The sequence below is a fragment of the Trichomonas vaginalis genome, chromosome V (assembly GCF_026262505.1).
Source record: "Trichomonas vaginalis G3 chromosome V, whole genome shotgun sequence".
In the NCBI taxonomy this organism is placed as follows: domain Eukaryota; phylum Parabasalia; order Trichomonadida; family Trichomonadidae; genus Trichomonas; species Trichomonas vaginalis.
In genome coordinates this window covers 26,301,349-26,323,508 of record NC_067207.1, presented here as the reverse complement: position 1 = coordinate 26,323,508, position 22,160 = coordinate 26,301,349, and the positions used below count along the sequence as shown (strand labels likewise).

The 22,160-nt window shown below is 36.4% G+C and overlaps 7 protein-coding genes and 11 pseudogenes across 18 annotated transcripts, besides 1 other annotated feature; 9 read left to right on the top strand and 9 right to left on the bottom strand.

Annotated features, from left to right (window-relative positions):
- Positions 1-22,160: part of a mobile genetic element that runs on past both edges of the window.
- Positions 654-1,852, top strand: TVAGG3_0406090 (annotated as a pseudogene). The gene has a single exon. A coding segment is annotated over exon 1 (1,199 nt).
- Positions 1,974-2,713, bottom strand: TVAGG3_0406080 (uncharacterized protein; the record flags this gene model as incomplete). The annotated part of the gene is made up of 1 exon (XM_051232926.1): positions 1,974-2,713. A coding segment is annotated over one exon (740 nt), but the record flags the coding sequence as incomplete, so codon positions are not given.
- TVAGG3_0406070 (uncharacterized protein) lies at positions 2,824-3,064 on the top strand (the record flags this gene model as incomplete). Its single annotated transcript, XM_051232925.1, has 1 exon — positions 2,824-3,064. A coding segment is annotated over one exon (241 nt), but the record flags the coding sequence as incomplete, so codon positions are not given.
- Positions 3,421-4,005, top strand: TVAGG3_0406060 (phage tail repeat-like family; the record flags this gene model as incomplete). Its single annotated transcript, XM_051232924.1, has 1 exon — positions 3,421-4,005. The coding sequence occupies one exon, from the start codon at positions 3,421-3,423 to the stop codon at positions 4,003-4,005; it is 585 nt and encodes a 194-aa protein (XP_051102654.1).
- On the top strand, positions 4,051-4,880 carry TVAGG3_0406050 (annotated as a pseudogene). Its single transcript has one exon. A coding segment is annotated over exon 1 (830 nt).
- TVAGG3_0406040 lies at positions 4,881-5,872 on the top strand (annotated as a pseudogene). The gene has a single exon. A coding segment is annotated over exon 1 (992 nt).
- On the top strand, positions 6,317-6,576 carry TVAGG3_0406030 (annotated as a pseudogene). The gene has a single exon. A coding segment is annotated over exon 1 (260 nt).
- TVAGG3_0406020 lies at positions 7,026-7,326 on the bottom strand (annotated as a pseudogene). Its single transcript has one exon. A coding segment is annotated over exon 1 (301 nt).
- On the bottom strand, positions 7,359-7,943 carry TVAGG3_0406010 (uncharacterized protein; the record flags this gene model as incomplete). Its single annotated transcript, XM_051232923.1, has 1 exon — positions 7,359-7,943. One exon carries the CDS (start codon positions 7,941-7,943, stop codon positions 7,359-7,361), a length of 585 nt encoding a protein of 194 aa, XP_051102653.1.
- Positions 7,966-8,250, bottom strand: TVAGG3_0406000 (uncharacterized protein; the record flags this gene model as incomplete). The annotated part of the gene is made up of 1 exon (XM_051232922.1): positions 7,966-8,250. The coding sequence occupies one exon, from the start codon at positions 8,248-8,250 to the stop codon at positions 7,966-7,968; it is 285 nt and encodes a 94-aa protein (XP_051102652.1).
- Positions 9,034-9,642, top strand: TVAGG3_0405990 (uncharacterized protein; the record flags this gene model as incomplete). Its single annotated transcript, XM_051232921.1, has 1 exon — positions 9,034-9,642. The coding sequence occupies one exon, from the start codon at positions 9,034-9,036 to the stop codon at positions 9,640-9,642; it is 609 nt and encodes a 202-aa protein (XP_051102651.1).
- TVAGG3_0405980 (uncharacterized protein) lies at positions 9,671-9,871 on the bottom strand (the record flags this gene model as incomplete). The annotated part of the gene is made up of 1 exon (XM_051232920.1): positions 9,671-9,871. One exon carries the CDS (start codon positions 9,869-9,871, stop codon positions 9,671-9,673), a length of 201 nt encoding a protein of 66 aa, XP_051102650.1.
- On the top strand, positions 10,426-11,339 carry TVAGG3_0405970 (annotated as a pseudogene). The gene has a single exon. A coding segment is annotated over exon 1 (914 nt).
- On the bottom strand, positions 11,700-12,400 carry TVAGG3_0405960 (annotated as a pseudogene). The gene has a single exon. A coding segment is annotated over exon 1 (701 nt).
- On the top strand, positions 12,617-13,069 carry TVAGG3_0405950 (annotated as a pseudogene). Its single transcript has one exon. A coding segment is annotated over exon 1 (453 nt).
- On the bottom strand, positions 13,093-13,530 carry TVAGG3_0405940 (annotated as a pseudogene). The gene has a single exon. A coding segment is annotated over exon 1 (438 nt).
- TVAGG3_0405930 lies at positions 14,315-15,148 on the bottom strand (annotated as a pseudogene). Its single transcript has one exon. A coding segment is annotated over exon 1 (834 nt).
- TVAGG3_0405920 lies at positions 19,580-21,020 on the bottom strand (annotated as a pseudogene). Its single transcript has one exon. A coding segment is annotated over exon 1 (1,441 nt).

Sequence of the window (22,160 nt, the reverse complement as noted above, 5' to 3'; positions counted from 1 at the left end):
ATGAACAATAATAGCAGCTGGGTCGAAAACATCTTTAAATAAATATGGTTCATCTCTTGCATATCGACTGTAAATATTTGCTAAAGGAAGTTCGACTTTCTGATTTAACATTCTTTGCAAATAATACCATGACATTGCAGTGAATTCTGTATATATTTGTTCGTCTTTCTTTGGATTGTCTTCGTAGATTTGAAATGACACTTGTGAATTTTGTTTGTCATATACAATTCTCACATAAAGTGTGCTCTCGGTATTTGCATATTCATCAGCATATTTTGCATAACATGAATTTATTTTATCTTCTATATTTTTTAACGCAGTCTGTAGAGAAGATGAAAGGTCAACTTGTATTAGCTCAATTTCTTCCCACATTTTTCGTTTCCCTTCAGATATATAATCTATATGAAACCTTACAATAAATGGAAACTTTTTATCTTCTACAGACACAAATTTTATTCTACGAAAGCCAATAGCTTTTTGACAGATGGGTCTCTTAGCCATCTCAATGGGTAGTCAAAACGATAGCCTTCATGCTTTACGGTCTCTGTCTCAAACTTTTGACCGACATTAGTAAAAAGTTCATCTAATGGTTTAGTTGTAGCAACTCTTGAATTTTCTTTTTCTATTGGAAGCATATTTTATCTAGAATAAAAATGTCAAATGAAACAGCGTCTATGAGAGAAATACAACACAACCGACAACTCATTATACAAGCTCTAAATAAGAACACAACAAACTTTTCAAACTATTCTAAGATATCTGAGTCATTGAAAGAAGGAAACTTAAAACTGACGATAAACCCAATGACAGACGAGTTTCTGTTTCAAGACAGTAAGAACCATACTGTCTGTATAAATCCAACAAAAGGAACTTTAAACGAGAAACCTATATCTGAACTTCTTTTGAAAGCAGATATTGACAACAAAGCTGACAAAGAGTATGTAGACGATGAGTTAGCACGTGTGGCTAGTGCGTTAGTGAAGAAGGCAGATAAGGAATATGTGGATGAAAAAGGTAATGAAATTAAAGAAAGGGTTGAATGGTATAATGAAAGGACAACAAAGATTTTAAAAACTAAAGCCAATACAGGATGGGTTTCAGGATGTTTAGACCTTAAAGCCGACAAAGAAACTGTAGATATGTTGGCACAAACGGTTTCAAGTCATACCAGAGGTTTAATGGAAGATGGACAACAGTTGAAAGAGCTTGAGAAAGGTGTTACAGAGTTAAGGAATACAAAAGCAGACTCGACATGGATAAAAGGATATGTAGATGCAACAAAAGAACGTATTTTCGCATGGACAGAAGGAACATACCCACAAAAATATCATAGACATAGCATCTCTGACGTAAATGAACTTGAAGAAAGGTTATATAAGAAAGCAGACAAAACAGAGCTTCAAACGTTAAAGACTGAAATACTTCAAACAGTATATCCTATAGGTTCTATTTATACGTCAATGAACTCTACCAGACCAGAAGTAGTACTTGGTTTTGGAACTTGGACTCAAATAGTCGAAAGGTTTTTGTATTGTGCAAACTCTTCAAAGGTAACAGGTGGAAGTAAAACGATTTCAGGTGAAAACTTACCTGCACACAGTCACTACATAAATTTAACTACAGCTGAAGCAGGTTGGCATAAGCATAGATATTGGGATTGGACAGGAATGACAAAAGGTAAAGGATATGATGTTAAAGACGACGTTAAGTTTGCTATAAATTGTTACTGGGTGACACTCAGGGAGGAGGAAGCCATACACATCGCATTACAGGATATTCGGAAACAACGGGACAAAGTAAAGACTACATGCCACCTTACATGACAGTTTACGCATGGTATAGAAATGCTTAGTCGTCATTTTCAACTTCTTTAGCATATTCGTCAGGAGTTGTCTTATATTTGTTAGGAACTGTCTTTGAAAGTATACCACCTTGAACTTACAAGTTTGAAACGAGGTCTGACAATAGTAGTTTTATCTTCTGCTTGCAGTCTGTACATTTTGCCATGTTTGCCTAAAACTTCATAATATTCTCTTGTATACTTTCTTCTATTTTTACGAACACGAATGCGAGTACCTGTCGAGTTCCCATTGTTGTCATAGTCAATAGTATTTTCATATGGGTCGCGTTTAGGTATTTCTATTTTTACTTTGTCACCTTTCTTAAGTTTGAAGCCTGGCATTCTTTCTTGTTTGTCTCTTTTGACTAAACTATTAAATATATAGTCTTTCTCTAAGTCAGGGTTGTTTTTCATTTCTTCGGGGGAGTGGTTTCCCAAACCTTTTTGTTTACGGCTATTGTAAATATTTAAAACTTGTCTCATCTTTGCCATGGAGAAGTGTCTATATTTGTCGTCATATGACATTTCATCTACCTCACCACCTTGTGGTTGGTTTAAGTCTCTTAAGATTTTTATACAACTGTCAATGACACCAAGAGCAGAATGGTTTTGGTCGACAATGAAATATTGGTTTACATTTTTTGAACGCAGATAGTTTTTAATATCGTCTGATTTGAAAGAACTTTCACAGTCAGATGTCAGTTTTGTTGGATGGTATTTGTCAACGAATATTGTCAAAGCAGTTTTCACATCTAAAATATTTTTGGACTGTAATGGTATGGCTTCACAGTATCTTGTGTTTTGACCGACAAATATTAGCCAGTATGGTGGTCCATCTTCTCTATACCTCGGAATGTTTTCCAAGATATCCATAAACCAAGCATTTGGTGTTGAACTAAAGATTTTTATCATGAGTGCTTTCTTTGTCGCTTTAGAAACATAGGGGTCCTTGTTTGGATTCGTCATTTTTTACCCTATAAGAAATGGGTTTATTTGGCGCATTAGCAGGAGTTGCATCCAGATTTTTGCCCGCAGTGGGAACAATAGCCAGAGGTGCATTTGGAATTGGAAGGAAGATTTTGAGTACATTAGGTATACTTAAAGAGAAAGCACAACCTATTATACAAACTGTACAGAAAGGTTGGGAGGTAGCACGAGATGCAGCAAATCTTATTCCAAATCCTGAAACAAGAGGAAAAGTTCAAGGATGGATGGACAATGTAGGAAGACAAGCAGGAAACTACTTATAACAAAGCAAATGACTACTATAACCAAGCAGGGCACTATATGGACCAAGGTGAAAGATTCTTTAACAGAGGATATAACCATGCACAACAATGGGTAAACAACAACCAACCGCAACCACCTCAAACGTGGGGAATGTAAATTTTTTTACTGAGATGAAATGAACAATACAGCATTGAGACAAATGGGTTCAAGATGGATTTGTCGACTTCCAGCAGTTACACAACCACGTGTTTGTCAAGTTCTTCCTATACCTCAGGAAGTTTTAGACCGACTTAAAAAACCTAAACAACCAGTTGAAAACAAACCAAACTAAAATTTTTTACTGAGATGAAATGACCGAAGAAGTTGAAACGGTAGATTTGACACCACAAACAAAAAGTTCAGAACCATTGTCAAAACCTGTCAAAGAACTTACAGATGAAGAGAAAAATTCAATAATAGAAAGTGCCAGGTCTGGAAATACAAACCCTAACTACAAAGTCACTTTTCATAGAAATGGAACGGCTAGTATCTCAAAAAAGAAACAGACTCTCACAAATAAAATATTGAAGTCTGAAGGAGCTTTCGAGACAACAGATGGAAAAGTTTACTTCACTGACCAACAGTTCATTATAGAACATCTCATTGACTTAGAGTCGAAATATTCTAAACTTTACAACAAACACAAAAAGTTGAAAGGAAAACAAAAACAAATGGCATATGATATTTATGAAGATGTTGACGACACAACCATACCTGCAAGTGAAGTAAAGTCAGGTGAACCAAAAAGTGACGAAAAACCGATAGAAGAAGGTGAGCCAAAAACTGAAGATAAACCAAAACCAAAGGTTAGTTTCCAAACTAAACCAAGTCAACCTTCATTAGCTGGTATGGGTTGGCGTCAAAGACTTTTGGCAGCAGGCGGTTATGTAAAGTAAAGAAAAAAATATTTTTTTATTTTTATAGAAATGCCCCCATATAGAATGGATAGAAAATCTGCTAGAATAAAAGCAGAGTTAGAAAGATATGGTTGGAAAGTTTCAAAGAAGTTTAAATATAGGAAGGGAAGACCCATAAAAGTCTATGACAAATTGTCTGGTCTTCGCTATGAAATGGACTTGGAAACAGCACGCGCAAATTATCCAAACAGACTAGAGAGGTTAGAAGAAGAACGTCTTATGGATATGCCTTTCGATGTTAGTGAACCGCAAGTTGAAGGACACGACGGCTTTGCCAGATTCTATTGGAAACATGACGAACAATTGCATCCTTTGAGAAGGAAAAAAGGAAAAGGTGAAGACACATGCTCCCATGGAAAGAACAAGATATGCATATGAAAGTATCGTGAAGTTAGAAGTCAAATTACATCTGGTCGAACCTTTACAGTAAACTTTGACGAAGGAAAGAACAAAGAAGGCTTCATGGGTGTACTTGCTGCAATTCAAGACGGAAATAAGAAAGGATACAATCTCAGACTAACCGTAACAGATTTGGACGGTCACATTTACTATGCACATGGCAATGTCACAACAGCGCACAACTTCTTGACGCTTTCAAGACTACAAAGAGAGAACAAATGGTTGACTCCGACTCAGACATTTTGAATGCAATTGAAGGAATTGCAAGTGTCAAGTTCGAATGGTACCAACCTAACCCTCAAGCAGTCAGACAACATGCTGGATACTTCCCCTTCATAAATAAGTCTGACATTGACTTGACAAGGTATGGAATTTACAATTCAATTGAAACAATTGTCAATGAACCTTGTATTCTTACATGTCTCAGGAACTCTGGTCTTGTTACAGAAGAGAAGATGAAGTATCTTGAGTCATGTGTGAAGACAAGGTACATTCTCAGAGGTCAATTGGCAAAAATTGCACCGTTGGCAAATGTCAATATCCGAGTCAACATACCGACAGAAAGGTTCTTCACATGACGACTATGTTGTTGACAAAGACTTACCATGGTTGAAGATTGTAATTGTCCACAACCACTTCATGTTGAACGAAAGTCTTACAAACCCATTGTTCGGAAAAGGCAAGTGCAACATTGTCAGAGCTGTAAACATTCTTTTCGAGAAAGGTTTGTTGGAACCAATTCCAGATGACAAGCTGACAGAAACTTTTGTACCAAAAGACGAAACAAACTTTTCATTGTTAGCAAGACCAAAAGTTGTTCCAGACAAAGTTCTAGCACAAAAGAAGTACACAGTTCCAAAAGGAGTTGGATTGTTCGGATACCAACCTGAACCAGAAGAACTTCCAATGAGGTTGCAAGAACTTCAAGATGCTATAAACAAACTTCCATTGAGACATCCAATTGACGTCAAATTGTATTGGAGAGCATCTGAGTTAGGTCAGAAGGTTTTATATGAAACAGGTTGCTTCGACGATGTTTATGAGATAGCAGGCGAAGTTTCTCAGAAGATAAGAGACTCACTTGAATTTCCACGAACTGGACCCATTGGTTGCGACAAGTTCGACTCAATGAAAAGATATACTATGTCGACCTTAACGCTGCGTACATGAGGTTCGTCCAATATATCCCGACTGGAATTCCAAACGAAGACGGTGAGTTCCCAGGAAGGAACTATACAGTTGGAAAAGTCATACAACAACTGTATGATATTAGGAAAGCTTCAAACCCCAAACTTGCAATGACACTCAAATTGCTTATGAATTCGACATGGGGATATTCCATTAAAAACCTCAAAGATGAAGAGTAAACACTATGAGAAGGTCGACAACTTTGTTGAAAGGTTCTCCTTTTGTTTTGAATACGAATTACTCAAGGTCAAGTGGCTTAGTAACCACAGTAAAACCTATTGTCGAACATTGGTCTTACCCTCAGTTCGCAAAGGCAGTCCTTGACAACTACAACAAATTCTTCTCCGAAGTCAAATCCAAAGTGGTTTACTATGAGAACATTGACGCACTCATGACGAACGAAGAAGGATACAACAAACTCATTGAAATGGGAATGGTCGGTGAAAAGATGGGTCAATTCAAATTGGACAAAATTTTCACCGAAGTTCATGTCCTCTCCAAGCGTAAGTACTGGGGCATACTTGAAGACGGCACAGAAATAAAACATTGCATGAATAAAAAATTTTTATTCGAATTTGAATCGGACAGGTCGAGTTACACCATTCTTGGTCTCAAACTCATATATAACCTGTTTGTTTGTATTTTCGTCGACTATGGCACGAGACACGAACATTGACCAAACGGACAAAAAGTGTCATTTCAGATGGTCCGCAGCCAATCGCATTCGAGCACTTCGAAGAAGCCTTACGTTCCAAGGGAGAGGGTGTCTGGTGCAAGGCAGAGGTCATGAGACTCTACGAGCAGTACATCCTCAATGCCTGGGAGGACAAATCGTCCTTGGATTGGCAATTCTACCAACTCCTCTGGGACGACCTCCTACGCAACTGGGATGACGAAAGAGTCCAATTCAGGGTCAGGAACTACTTGTCCAAATTCCTTAATTTAAGCTACTTAACTAAATAAACACCTAAATTTACTGGGGTTTCCCCCTAAAATAAAATTTTTTTACTCTTAGAACCACTCGAGGTTCTCCTTACGGTTGTTGAGCTTGTCACCGTCAATGTGTCTGACCTTCGTCTCTTGTTTGGATTTGGAACCCATTGAATTGCGACAAGCTTGCCCATGGAGATTGAACCGTAATTCCGAAGGGTAAGGTTCAAGTGTCCCAAGTTGTTGAGAACTGGGGTAAGAACCTTGCCGGTCTCCTTGTTGCGGATTTGGTATGGGTAGGGTTGGGAAATTTCGTAAGTGTCATCGGCAACAAGGGTTGCCCAAACTTCCTCTTCTTCGTGTTTCTCTTCTTCCTCTTCTTCCTCTTCCTCTTCTTCGTGTTTCTCTTCTTCCTCGACAATTCCTTCGGCAATTCTGTGTTCACGAAGTACGGTGTTGGAGGTTCTGTCCTTTCCGAGTACCTTCCAGATGGCGTCTATCTCTTCGAAGAAACGGTAGATGAGTCTGGCAAGGTCTCGGTTCTCTCTCGCGTAAATGCGCAAGGTTTCCGTCAAATCGTTCAGGACTTTCTCATTGGAAGCTTGGTTCATGAGGAACTCACCTTTAAGTCCCTTCATCTCTTCCATAAGACTACTTTGGAGAGTCTTAACGGTGTTTGTCAGATGAGCTTTCAAATTCAAAATTTGAATTTGAACTGGGCGCTTGTCTGGCAACATTGAAAGGACATCTGCCATTGTTTGGCTTCGGTGCTTGTTCGGACATCGAAAAAATGAAGTGGTTTGAGAATGACGGTTTTACTTCAAAAAGCTTGTTATGACGGTTAAGTCATACAACAAGTTTAAAATAATATCTTGTTCTTCTTCTGAACGTTTGTTGTCTCTTCCGATAAAAGTTTCGAACATGAGAACCAAAAAACGTTTTTTGAGATTGCGGAAGAGTTCAGGCAAACGTTCATATTCTGGATATGTTGGGAGCAGTTCAAAACATCTGAGCTGACTTTCGGACAAAATTGGGACAATGTCAGAAAATTCATCTTTGGTCGGACTGCTTGAAGGTAAGTCCCTTACATGTAAGTAGCTCTGGTAAAGTCTTCTCATTTCTGCTAACTTTTGGAGTATAGCTTCGTAGTTTAGAAGTTTTAATTTTAATTGTCTTATTCCACTCTTTACTTCTAAACGGTAAGTATCCATGAGGTCAAGAGTAGCTTTGGTAGCTTTAAGTGGAGCTATCTGTTCCTTGACTTCTGCAATTTTGGTTGCAATTGTGGTTTGAGCTCCTTCAAGTTCGCCGTCTATGTCGTTCTCAACGCCTTCAACCATAGCTTGAAACTCTTCATCGGTCCATTGAGATTGGTGTGGGACGAATTTAACTTGCTTCATTCAAAAAATGAAAAAAATGTTTTTACTCAAAGCGTGCCATGTATATGGCTATAAGAAACTTACCAGAAGGCTTCTTCTTCACATGAGTCTTTGGCAACTTGAGTGTTGGTGTTGGAGTTGGGTGTGGAATTTCAATTCTCTCTCGAGCGCAACAACAGATGTCAGAATAACATTCCCCACTGTCTTTCTTGCCACCATAAATTGTGTATTGACCGAACTTGCATTTGCAGGAAGACCGGTCAATACAAGGTTCACAGTTGAAATAGTTGTACACAAACCTGTTGAGTACGAGTGTGAGTAAAAACATAAAAAAAGTGAAGTTAAACGTTAAGGTTTACTGAATTGGTTGGATGTCGCCTTCTGAGGTTATGAAGAACGGCTGTCCAGAGTAGTGAAGTAGTGCTCTGAGAATTTGTGTAATTCGTGGAATTGGGCTCTCACGATATGGAAGTAGTATCCAAGGACGTTTCATGAAGAACTTCAAGAGGGCTTCTTTCTTCACATCCTTAATATCATCGAATGCAGTGCCTTCTGGAACTTGAATTGCAACACCTGTTTCAATTTCCAACTTTAAGACACTATTCTTGGACAACCAGAAGCCAATGGACTTGCTTGGTTTGCACTTGCTGAGATATTCCTTCACGGTTTCATTTACCTCAATTAGATAAATTGCTTCGTCTAAGGGGTCAAGCTCCATACTGAGTCAGTACAATATTGTACTTTTTCAAGACAATGTTGTACTTTTTCAAGACAATGTTGTACTTTTTCAAGACAATATTGTACTTTTTCAAGACAATATTGTACTTTTTCAGAACAATGTTGTACTTTTTCAGAACAATGTTGTATAAATTCAGTACAATGTCTCTCAAATTTGAGGACAGCTGTACTTTTTCAGAACAAGTCTTGAACTTTTTCAGAACAATGTTGTACTTTTTCAAGACAATGTTGTACTTTTTCAAGACAATGTTGTACTTTTTCAAGACAATGTTGTACTTTTTCAAGACAATGTTGTACTTTTTCAAGACAATGTTGTACTTTTTCAAGACAATATTATATTGTTTCAGAACAAAGACGGTTAAGACACAAACGAATGTCCGACGTCCCACCTACTGAACCCGTTCCACAGCCAGAGGAACAGCATGCTCCAGCACCACAACAGTCTCCTCAGCAACCTCAGTTCCAACAAGGACCTCCGAATTACTACCAATTTCCACCTCAAGGTTACTACCCACCACAAGGCTTTCCAAACTACCCACCACAAGGCTTTCCAAACTACCCTCCTCAACCCATGCCTTACTTCCCTAACCCTTGGATGTTCATGTCAAACCCTCCACCCCAATTCCAATCTCAATCCCAATCGAAGAGAGACCAAGAGTTCGAAGAAGGTCTGAACCGTTTACGCAAAGAGTATGCCACAGCCCCTATGGAAGATGACAGGCTTTCAGTCTCTTCCCTAAGGTCGACCAATTCGACTCGTACCACAGATTCGGTTCGTGACCGTGAAGACTACCTCAAGCAGTCTGAGAGACTCTTCATCTTACAGCCATTTACAGTTGGAGCTCTCAAGAACATGCGCAATTACGAAGGTCAGACACCAGCTGGAGACCGCAAAACAGACGTACTCGCAAGAGCAGTCCAACTGGTCAAGACAAAGACTGAGATAGTCGACTTCATTCTTGCAGCTTGCCCATACAAGTAAAAAAATAAACAATTACGAGTTAAACTTTTTACTCTTTCTTTTCTGAGTTGTTTAGAGCTGGTTTCTCTTGTAGAAACCTTTCGTACTCTTCCATGGTCATGTAATTGCGAATTTGGTACGCAATTCCAGGTTCGTTGTTTTTGAACCTTACGTATGTAACGCTTCCATCCTCCTCAGGGAAGTAAGCTGCTAACATCTGACCAAGTTTTCTCGGTGACTCGGAGCTCATAAAAATGTCACTTTTTAAACGTTAAGTTTTTAGTCTTATTTTACCCTTTGTTTACCCTTTGTTTACCCTTTGTTTGTCAAGGTAGTATTGGAGTGCAATTTCTCCAAATTCTCTGTGTCGGAGTTCTTCAGCATTTTCCAAGGTGTACCTGGAGAACTCAAAGAAGTTGTCAAGAAGATACTGCCATGCTGCTCTTCTGAGTTCGTCGGTATTTTGGAAGTGTTGCACCTTCGAGTCTTCGGACATGAAAAAATAACACTTTTTCAGCAAAAATATATTTTAGGTGAAGAGGTGAGATTTCACCTCTTTTTTCACCTCTTTTTTCACCTCATGAATTTTCATGATTTCATCGTAAATGTTTTGTCAAACATGAACGTAAATGTTTTGTCGAAACTTCATCGTAATGAGCGTAAATCAGACAAAAATATATTTTAGGTGAAGAGGTGAGATTTCACCTCTTTTTTCACCTCTTTTTTCACCTCATGAATTTTCCCGAAATAAAAAATAAAGTTGGTTTTTTTAAAAAAATATTTTTTTATTTTTATTGTAAGAACATGTTAGCAACAACAGCACCAAACTCTTTAGTCATGAACCCAACTTCAATGTTAGTAGAGATGAAAAGCTTCATTCCTTCTTCATATACTTTCGAAACAGAAATCCAGAAGATAAAGCAAGAACTTCTCCAAGGAGATTTAGATTGCACTGCGAAAGATGAAACAAATGAACAGTATCTTTATGAAATGCAGGATATTATTGACCATCTACCTAAACTTCCTGAAATACAACAACAAAAGCTTACTATTCCTGAATTCGATGAAATAGAAGTCAAAGCAACTGACTCAGTAGAAATAAAGAAGTTCATACGAAAGGTTAACTATGAGTTTCTTGGATTTCATTGCAACCACAAAGTCATGGACAAAGATTGCGATATGGTATATAAGAACATCTCTGACATATACAAATCTGGGGAGTTTAAGACCTACGACAACTTTGTTTCATTAGTTGCAAAATGTGTATGGCAGATAAGAGATAAAGATAGAAGAGGTAAGATATGGAATGAACAAATAAGACCCGCAACTTTTGAGTTAAAGAGAGCAATTGACGCCTTAGTTGTTTTAGCAGGTAAAGGTTTCAATGTACAATGCTAAATGAACCCGCAATGTTCAAAATGTAAAGCAGCAATGAGGAAATATAACTACTCCGTCAAAGAGATAGAACGTATGCGAAACGACTATGCTGACTTAAAGAAAGAAGTAGAGAAACCAGCAGAAGATAAAATGAACATGTTAGCATTTCTGAACAAAAACTATCCAACAGCAGAAGATTTCCTTCTATCTGACGTCAAAAGAAGTATAAAGAAACTTTCGGTATCGTTAAAACATTCGATGTACTGACAGAAGAAATAGAAGCTACGAAATTGTTTAGGATTTCAAATATACATCATACAATTCATGTAAAACGCTTATAAAATAACAGGTGAGAAAAGAGGTGAAAAACAACAGGTGAAATCTCACCTCTTCACCTAAAATATATTTTTATTGAATTCAGCAACAAAATTCTGAGTAAAATAATTTTTAGGCTTGTGTCAAACCGTTGAGTTTTTCACAAAATTTAAAAAATAACGTTTACCATGTGAAACGCTTATAAAATAACTGAGGTGAAAAAACAGGTGAAAAAAGAGGTGAAATCTCACCTCTTCACCTAAAATATTTTTTGCTGAATTCCGTATGAAATTCATGAATTTCCTCATATGCTTGCTTCCCTCGAAAAAACCGAGAGAAGAACAGCGAGTAGGTAAGAAACCCTGGTCGCCAAAACTCTTTATTTTTCAAGCTTGACTTTTTACAATTTGAACTTTGTTTGCGTAGATATGAATTCTGAAAGAAGTATGAGGGTCTTGTATGACTTTGTACTTCTCCCATAGTCATGTCTTTCTGTCAAACTTACCTGCCATGGACTCTTTCATAAGTTCCATGAAATCGTCTTCGGACAATCCAGGGAAAAGTACAATGTCAGTAAGTATTCTCTTTACATCCTTACTTAAACTCTTTGCTGTCTGTACACAAATGACAACTGAAATGTTAAAGTGTCTGAGCTTCTTAAGATTTCGACACATATCTTGTTCTCTGTTCTTTAACAAAGGATGAGAAGCAAAGTCATCTAAGATAAGAAGACACCTATGAGGGTATGTCTTCCAATCGTAAGATTGCAATTTCTTCGAAATGTATTCTATCTCTTTCTGTTTGTTTCTGAAGTGTTTCTTCTCTAATATTCTCTGCATTTCCTCATTTGGGTCTTAAACTTCGAGTTTATATACTCATTTATAGCATTGTACTTCAAAACTCTTCTTTGGTACTTCTTTATCCAATCTAACAACTCAGAGTCTTTTATACATACTAACTTAGACTTCTTTTATAATATCTTTGAACGAATTTACGGTTTGGTCGAATTGACCAGAGAAGTACTACAAATGACTACTAACTCATAGAATGGGTTTTTCTCATCTAGTTCTTGTTGTTGTGCAGCCATTTTAAGATAAGTGAAAGTCTTACCCGACCCAGGTGGTGCAATTAGACCTGTTATACCATTCTGAGCAAATAAGAACTTGTCATGTATAGGTTTTATCTGAGCATTTTCTAACTTCCTCTTGTTCTTGTTTAAAACATTCTCAAATTTCTTGTCAATGTCAGCAAACTTTTTTTCTAACATATTTTTAGAAAAATTAAAATTTTTATCTTTTTGAAAATGTCTAGCGATTTCGCTATCTATATTCGAGACAAACTTTTTGACAGCAAAACATCTGTCGACCATAAAATCTTACATAGTGTAAACAAGAAAGGTGAATTTGTTCTAAAGTTCTGTTTCTGGGAATATGACAAGAACCATAAAACATTAGGCAGAGAAGTCTTTAAGTTTGTCAATGACAGACTTGTTGACAGAGATGACGCCGATTGGAAAGATGAAGTCCAACAAAAGTTCTTAGAATGCAAAGAAGGCACATGCGCTGTTCTTGAAGATGAAATAGAAAACAAATAGATGAGCTATTAAAGGACAAAGAACTTTTACATAAATATGGTTGCGCCAAATTTGACATAACTCCACCAGAGAAGAAGAAGAAGAGAGAGAAGAAAGAAAAGAAAGTAGAAGAAGAGAAGAAAGAGCCAGAGCCAGAGCCAGAAAAAGAAATTTGACATGTAAAAATAAAATTTTATTTTTAGAACATTTCTGGGTCAATGTCAATGTTCTCTTCCTCTTTAGGAGCAAACACTGGCTTAGACTCTAAAATCTTTTTACCCAATTTACCTTGAACTTCAACTATCTTAGACTCATAATATTCATAGTCGTCTGCTTTCTTTGGTTCATAAGGTATAACAAGTTTGTATGCTTTGCCTTCTTTAAGGTTTGAAAAACCTTCTGTCAAAATTTTCCTTGACTGTTAACAAACCTTCTATGTCTAAGTCTTCAAATTTCGCACCATTTTTAGTCACAATAGCAAACTTAACTGGTTCGATGTTCCAAACTTTGTCAAATGTAGACTTTTCAAAATGGTAGAAGTAAACATTCAAATATGTGAATGGGTCTAGTTCTTCTTTGACTTCTGTCATGTACTTATTTACTGAGATGAATTTTGCCATCTTTTCTTCAGAATAAAAAAACATTTTTTTTAAATTTACTCAGAAAATTATTTTCTTTCTATATACACCATTCCGAACTTTGAAAAGATGTTTTATACCAGCATAGAATTTTTCTCTAGAGCTTGGTCTTATATCGTTTTCATGACAAAATTTTCTATATTCTTCATATAAAGCCTTTTTTTTCATACATTTCATAACAACAATCTAACCAGAATAGCGCATATCCATTTTCGTTATCTAGGTCTCTATATGTTCTTCTGTTTGTAGAATTTCGCTTTCTCTATTTAGTTCTATGTCTATATATTGTGGCTTAAAAAGATGTGGGCAAGAAGGGTCTGGCGCTATGTAAAAAGTTAATTTTTCTGCCATCTTTTCTATCGGATAAAAAAATATTTTTTTAAAATTTACTCAGAAAAATTTTTCTTTGTATATACGCCGTTCTGAACATCTAAAAGATTTTTGACATTTGCCAAGAATGTTCGTTTAGACGCTGTCATATAACCATATTCTTGACAATACTGTTTATATTCATCGTACAATGACCTTTCATCTAAACACTCAAAGTTAGTCTCATCTATGAACAGTTCATAAACACTCTTGTTTGCTTCTAACAATGTTTGTCTCTCTTCGGTATATGGAATTTGTCTTGGATTGAACTTAGAAATATCTAATGTCATAAAATATGAGAACAAGTGGTTGTAAAAGTCAGATGTCAAAGTTTCTGCTAAGTCGTCAAAATATTCTGTATCTTGCATATGAGAATCTGACGTTCTGACAACTACATATCTTCTGTCAGAACTTTCTAACTTCATCGGAACAGCATTGTTTGAAACCATAATGAAATTTGCAACATTTTCACAAACTCTTTGGTCTTTATATTTTCTTTCAACAACTCCAACTTTGTCTGTTATAAGACTCTTCAAAGCATCTGAGTTCAAAACTTTTGTTGTATCTATACTTTGAAGTTCGTTGCATACTATAAGTTTCATATTCTCTATTGAAGAGTTAAATTTACCGCAGATGTTTTCTAAGTTTGTCATATTCGGGTTCGAATAACCTTCTAATAGTTTGCACAAGATATCTGTAAAGAATGTGTTCTTACCTGTTCCTTGTTTTCCAATTATAATGAGAGCAGTTTCATTCTTAGCACTTGGATGTTGTAAGATGTTTGCCAAACCAACATAAGAGATACTCATAAACCTTTTCGTTTCCATTGCATATAATTTCTTTGACATGGTCTAACCAAGCTTCTATAACATTTTCTTTCCATTCTACTTGTTCGTATTTATATCCAGTGAAGATAGAATAGAAGTTTGGAGAAGGGTATAGAACTTTATACCTCGAACTGAAAAATCTTTCTAACTTCGACAATAAGATATCCCAAGCATCTAACATCTTCATTCCAACTTGTACAACTTTTATTTTCTTAAGTTTCTGTCTACATTCTTGTTCTGAAACTATTGTTGCTCTTGGTTTGTTAAAGACAACATCCCATTCTTTCATAACATAACATTCTGGGGCAGAGTCGACATAAATGACTAAACGTTTTCAAATTCTCGACTGCTTTGTTATAGTCTCGAAATGGACACATATTTCTGAACGCTTGGAAGTCATAAAAATCTGAAACGTCTATTCTGTACATTTTTATAAAAATAAAAAAAATATTTTTTTATTCTTGAGCTTGTTGTTGCATTTGTTCCATTTGTTGCATTTGTTGTTCTTGAGCTATTTGTTGTTGAAGTTGTTCTTGTAATACAATACTTTCACCAGTTGCATCTTCCAATTCGAAACTTTCTGCCGTCATTGACAAATACATAGGACATAAAAGTTTTACAGAACAAAGTTTGCGTCGACTAAGGTTAAGTTTATGTTTGCCAAAGTGTTTGAGTTCACTAAAGCTGAAACTCTGCATTCGAATGAACAATAGGCAAACCAGCAGAGAAAGTGTTGTTTATACGCATGAGTATCTTTTTGGTCATAGTAGTTTCTGTCGACATTCGAATAGCACTTTGAACCTAAGTTTGAAACAATATATAAAATAGGTGTACTTAAAGTCAATGGAACAGACAAACCTTGTATGACACCTTTTCCTGTTATAGGAAACTGTTGGTAGTAAAAACCAGATATAAGTTTTGTATTATAGCTCATATCGTTTATACTAAACTCAGTCGGACATCCAAACATAATGAAACCTGCTCTAGTTGCAGCACATGTTACATCCGTCCTTAAAGTATTAAATAAGTCAACAAAACCTGTTGGTGGTATATCTGAGTAAGTATCTTCAAAGGAGTATTTTTTACCATTCACAACAATAAAGTCTTCTGGTGTCAAAAGAGCAAAACAGGCTTTAGTCGTCATTGTGTTTAAAGTTAGTTTACAATATCGTCCTTGAGACTTTGTAAGTTTGTTGTTATAGAATTATATGACTCAGGGTTTTTAGTCGTAATAGTATAAACCATTGTGTCTTCTGCCATTTACTTAGCAACTAAATTTTAATGAAATGTTGTGGTCGTCAAATATTTTTATGACGTCTGGGAAACTATATTTTAAGTTCAACGTTTCACCTCCTTTCATAACGTATATCTTGTCAATGACATTATATGAAACACCACAGCAAGCAATGTCGGGTTCTATTTCTTTGATGTTTATATCGTCTGCCTCTGTCAAAAGTTTCAATAGTTCTTTCAAAATTTCATGAGGTGCGATGACATATGAGTTCACTTTTACAGGGTTGTGCTCAACCAAGTTTAACATTATACCCAAAGCCTGACAAATCTTCTCCTGAGTTTTAAGTTTGTCTTAAGTTGTTGGTAGTCGTTTTCGAATATCTGCAACAGAACTTAAGTCTCTGCTAACTTCAGGGTATGTTGGTTGTTCTTTTACAGGAACTATTGTTATACCATCTTCGTCTTCGTATGGTTTCCCCACTTCAACATCTCTTTCTTTGACATTGACAACAACACTTTGACTGTTTGTTTGAGTTGGTGAATTTAACTTCACATCTGCCACCGCCATTAAACCTTTTGAAACACTTACGCTTCTATTTTTCGGAAATGACATTTTACTTAGAATAAAAAGATGACGTATTTGAGTATCTCTTCGAATTGAAGCAGAACAAAGTTTTACACACACAAACAATACAAATACATTGACAGAATAGTTCTTTATACAAACAATGGTAAATGTTATAGAATAGCAGTCTTTGCTGAACCAAAATATTTTCATAAAGCAAAGAAAGTTGGTATAACTGAAATGGTGAAAGTTCTTGAAGCAGACAAAAATATAACAACAAAACTGACCGATATTTCTAAAGGTAAGTTTATCTTTACAATTTTATGTCAAAACTGGCGTACTGTCAATATTTGACGGAGAGAAGTCAGTTCAAGAACAACTTACTGACCTGCTGCCAAAATCTGCTCGATGGAAGCTGTCGTTATACCAATCTGAGGAGCCCAGCAGGTTTCATCGAACGAATCTTCAAAAAGAGCATCTTCCGTGAAAAGTGCTATTGGTTTTGTAAACTTCTTTGCTTTCAATTCATTTGGACCGTCTCTGTCACCAGTATATTGTATTTGAACTGTACCAACAGTTGAAATACCACCCATAAAGTCTTCTGAGTCAGCAAATGGAATGCCAAGCCAAAAGTTTGAACGGTCTCCATTTGTATATTGAGTTTTTTGAGCTCCTGTATGGGTCCATACTTTCACATATGGCATAATAGAACTTTGCATTTCAGGGTTAATGGTTGTTGTGAAGTTGTTGTTAAAGTTCATAGCATCTAATGTCAAGTTGTATGACCTCATATCCTCAACTGTAGAATATTCTTCTCTTGGATAATATTTGCCATCTATGTTTATATGATATTTAATACCAGGGTTGTAGAAGCAAGAATAGTCATTTATAGTTCGTCTGAACAGTACAAACATAGTATCTGCATGTTTCATTGCAGTTGTTAAAGCAATATCTGTTCTTGCACCTGGGTCAGCACTTTGGTTTCCAACTTCACCTGCAAAGTCTTTGACAGATATTTGGTGTATAGGGAACATAAGTGGAACTGCAATATATTTGGCAGCTAAAGCATTTGAAATATCTGGGTCCAACATATAGACTGCAAGTCTGCTTTCTATTCTCTTGCATTCAAATTTTTCGCATGTGAACTTAACTGGGTCCCAAGCATCTCCAGCAGCATTGAAATAATAGTTTACTTCAGTGTTGAGGTTTGAGAAACCAAAGTCTAAGTCAACATTGTTTTTGCAAAAGTCGGCGAATGACATTTTATTTGTTCCCACTACTTCTGTAAGAGTGAATGGGTCTTGTGTTGGTGCAATGACTAAGTTATTTTTGCTTGGAGTAAGTTCGATAGAAATTTTTCCTGCCCAGTTTGGCAAGTATCTTTAAAAACCTGAAGATGAGGAAAGATGACAAAGGAACTCTAAGTTTCAGTTTTACTTTGGTTACTGCTGCTGCATTTTGTCCAGAAAGGTCAACATAAACCCTGGAACGTTAGGTCAAGTCTTCTTTTTTCTCAATAGTTGCATACTGGTCTGTTTGTTCTCTAGCTTGTGGTTGTACTGAGTTTCTCAAAGCGAACCATTCATAGTTTGCCCATGTTACTGTTTGAACTAAGTCAGAGTTAGAATATATCTTATATCCCATGAAAACTTCTGGAGCATATTGGTATCCGACATAGAAAATTCCATTGCAACCTTTTCTTGTCAGACAACTTGGCAGAAGGTTTTATTTCAATGTCTTGTTCCACGTATAAGAAAGAGTTGTCAATAGAAATTATATGAAACCTGTCGCAAGCAATATCTACTGTTGTTGAAGAACCTTCTCCAAACTCACCTACGTTTCCATAAGAAACAGCAGTTGTATATTCGTAAGTTCCAGGAACTATTTCTGACCTCTAATGGCATTGTCGCATTCGTTATACCATTCGGAAACATTTCCATTCATAGCATCCAAAACTGTTGGCGTTATATTCTGAGCGGCGTACATTTCATATGAGTAAAAATATAGAATAGTTGGATTTATATGTCATAATAGAACCCACGTGGACCATGCTTTACTTTCTTCCTGACTGAGTTTTTAACTCTTCTTTTTCCTTCATTGCCTCTGCTTGAAGTTGTTGCATCTTTGCATTATGTTCATCTAGTATGTTGCAAATTTCCCATGTCCTTTTTGCCTTTTGGCTCTGGTCGCCATCTCAGGTAACCTATATCCTAGAAAGAGTTTGTCATAGTCTGTATTTGAGTCTTCGCGTATTGTTTGCATGACTCTTTCCTGAGTTTCTGGTTCAAGCTCTTCAAACAGTGCCTGTCCATATGGAATAAGCTCGTTTCCAAATATATGTTTTTGTAGCCATTCTGGTTTTTTTTCCATGTTACCAACTATATCTTTTGTGAATGGGAAAGCTTCTACCCAATCTTTCAGTCTTGCGTCGTTTATTTCTGTAGTTGGTTTTATTTTGTCAAGGAACATGTTTTTCAATACTAACATTTCATTTGGTACTGTCCATTTGAGTTTTCTTAAATATTCATCCCTTCTCAGTTCATTGTCTGCAAAGTAAGTTTTTATGACATTTTGTAAACTTTCGTTTGCAAGGTCATGTACAATAGGTTCTCTTCCTTCGCTCTCCCTAACTTTCTTTCTAAAACTCTTCACCAAATATACCATCTCTATGGTTCTGTGTAGTTCTTTGAGATAAATGTTCTAGAACGTCAGGTGTTATATTTCCATCAGCCATGTTCATTTCATACTGGTTCAAAATATCTGCATCTTTCATATCTTTCAATGGCATTAAAGCCGCGCTTAAAATACCAGCTATATCTGGTTCACCATTGACTTCCATTGCGTCTACAACTTCTTGGAATTGTGGTTGTAAGTTTATGAACCACCTATCCGAGTTAGCTTTATGACCCCATCTCATTGTAGTTCCATCGTCTGCAGAAACAAAAGTAGGTTTGTTTCCATTTGGTTAGGTTCTGAATGAACTTTAAACAATGTTTCATTTCTATATGTTTTCTTGAAATTTAACCTTTTATTTTTCACCGAGTTCATCCGAAGATTGAACGTTAAATGCTCGTAAGTAAAAAGGGTTGTTGTATTTGTGTACATTTTTTTTCAGTTCTTCCATTCTATGCTGAATATTTTCATCTGGTGTTGGAGTCTTTTGTATGTCGGCAAACATTTTTCGATATTCTTCTACTATGTCAGCCGAATCTTTCTTAGACTCTTGGAAAGATTCCATATTCACCTCATGCTCTTGTTGAGGGTCAAGATTTTTCGGCTGTTCCAAATCTTCATCTAGTTCTTGAAGTTTAGTTTCCAAAGGAGTGACTTGTTCGTTTCCTTCAGGCTCTTCTAGCTGTTGTTGCTGAACTATTTCTTCCATGTCTGGTTGTATCTGAACTTCTTCCTGTGGAGTTTCTTGTACCTCATCTGCTGGCATTTCATATATTCCGAGACCGTTTTCAACAATTTCCCTATCTACGTCATCCGCATTCATAAGCTTTTGTTCTTTCGTTCCGTCTCTATTTTTTACGCGTTTCATGACGAAAGTTGAATTGTCATTTAAGCTCTGACATCAAATATCTCGGAGTAATTCATCCATGTCATTTGGATGATATGCTATTAAATCATATCCCTTAGCGAGCTTGTATTTTCCAGGTTTGAGATTATATCCGTTTTGGTGCTGAGCCATAAAGCTAAATAGGTTCGGGTCAGTATTTCCATCCTTGAACTTTCCAATAGCTTCTTTATATCTGTCACTAAAGTCAACAGTATCTGGGAAACCACACTCTTCTTTAAGCATTTTTAAGAATTCTTGGTTTCCTTGTTCTCTACTTCTTTTATGTCCTTGCTCTGTTTGTGGTTGTTGTTGTGCAGGGTTTTGAACTGTTGGTTGCTGTGCTGGTTGTTGTGCTGGTTGTTGTGTTGGTTGTTGTGTTGGTTGTTGTGTTGGTTTTGGTGCATGCCTGTGTCTGTGTCCATGTGACGATGTAAATGTTCTAGGTAGTCCTGGTGCAGGTGCTCTCTTGGAGGGTTTGGTGGTATATAAGTTCCACCAGCTGGCACATATGTTCCATCTGCAGCATAATTGTCCTACCTGACTTTTCGTTCTTAAGAAGCATTTACTAGGTCTGTTTTGGTTGTTGTAACTCTTTTTCTTGACTTTCCACAACAGTTGCTCTAACGGCGTCATAGGCACTTTGAACTGCCTGTCTCGTTGCTGCATCTGTTATTTTCGTCATATTTTGTGCTACTTCTTTTAACTCTTTGTCGAAACCTTCAGACTTCAGTTTCTTTCCAGATGAGAAGTCGTTCACTTGTTTCACCTTACTATGAAGAGCTTCGAAGGCGTTCTTAAAGTCAGCATTTGTTAAAGCTTCATTTGAACTGTCTTCATCCGCTTGTATTTTTGTCCTTATTGACCCTATGAGTTGGGCTGCTTTAGCGTTGGCTTGGGCATCTAACCAGTCATTGTTAGCTTTTATATATTCTGCGCTTTTCATTGCCTTTTGCATAGCCGCGTCGTTATTTTTACTTTCTCTGTGCTAAGTTTTCATACTGTACGGTTTGGTTTTGCAACTGTAAAAGTTTTTTCTGCCTTTACATTTGCTTCAACTTTCTTTTTATACTCATCGCTATCCATATATGTCTTCAGGGCTTTTTGTTTTATCTCTTCATCTTTCAGTATTTTATATTGAGTAGTATGGTTTTTCAAATTTATGACATCTTGTTCCATTTTTGCTACTTCTGCTGCTTTTTCTGACACTTTTTTTGCATATTCTCTGTACTTAGTTCTTTCAGTTGTTCTTCTTTCTTCTTTTTCTCTACGTTAACTCATTGAGTTTCTTTGTGTGTCTGTCATATTCTAGTTTCTTTTCGTTTTCACTTATTTGTTTCTGTATGTCTATGTTTGACTTTTTGACATCTGTTATTTGATTTTTGAGTGAACTCAAATTCATTTGACTTTGAGGGTTATAGGCTGTTCCGTCTGCAGCTCCACCATAGCCTGCCATTTTCGCTAAAAGTGCCGCTCTTAAACCTCCACTCTGTGCACCAACAACTCGGTTTAAAAGCATAGGTTGCTTGACATTTGTTGCAACATAGTGGGGTCATTCAGCATTTGTTGTTGCAACTGTTGTTGTGTGTTAGTCTTACTATTGGATGTTTCAATGCTCCTTCCTCTTACGTATATTCTTACGTAGCTTACGTGGCATTTTAAGTGAAGTTAAAAAGCGGTTTTTGACAGATGTTTATTGTGACTTCTTCGTAAAGACTTTGTTGAGATTTCTTCGTAAATGAGTGTAAATGACCCAAAAATATATTTTAGGTGAAGAGGTGAGATTTCACCTCTTTTTTCACCTCATTTCTCACCTCTTGAATTTTCATGAATTTCTTCGTAAAGACTTTGTTAAGACTTCTTCATCTAATTTCTCATGAACTTTCTTGTCTATGTTTTGTCAAGATTTCTTCGTAAAGACTTTGTTAAGACTTCTTCATCTAATTTCTCATGAACTTTCTTGTCTATGTTTTGTTGAGATTTCTTCGTAAAGACTTTGTTGAGATTTCTTCGTAAATGACCCTAGTAGTATATTTTTGGTGTAAATTTCATGAAAATTCAAGAGGGTGAAAAATTAGGTGAAAAA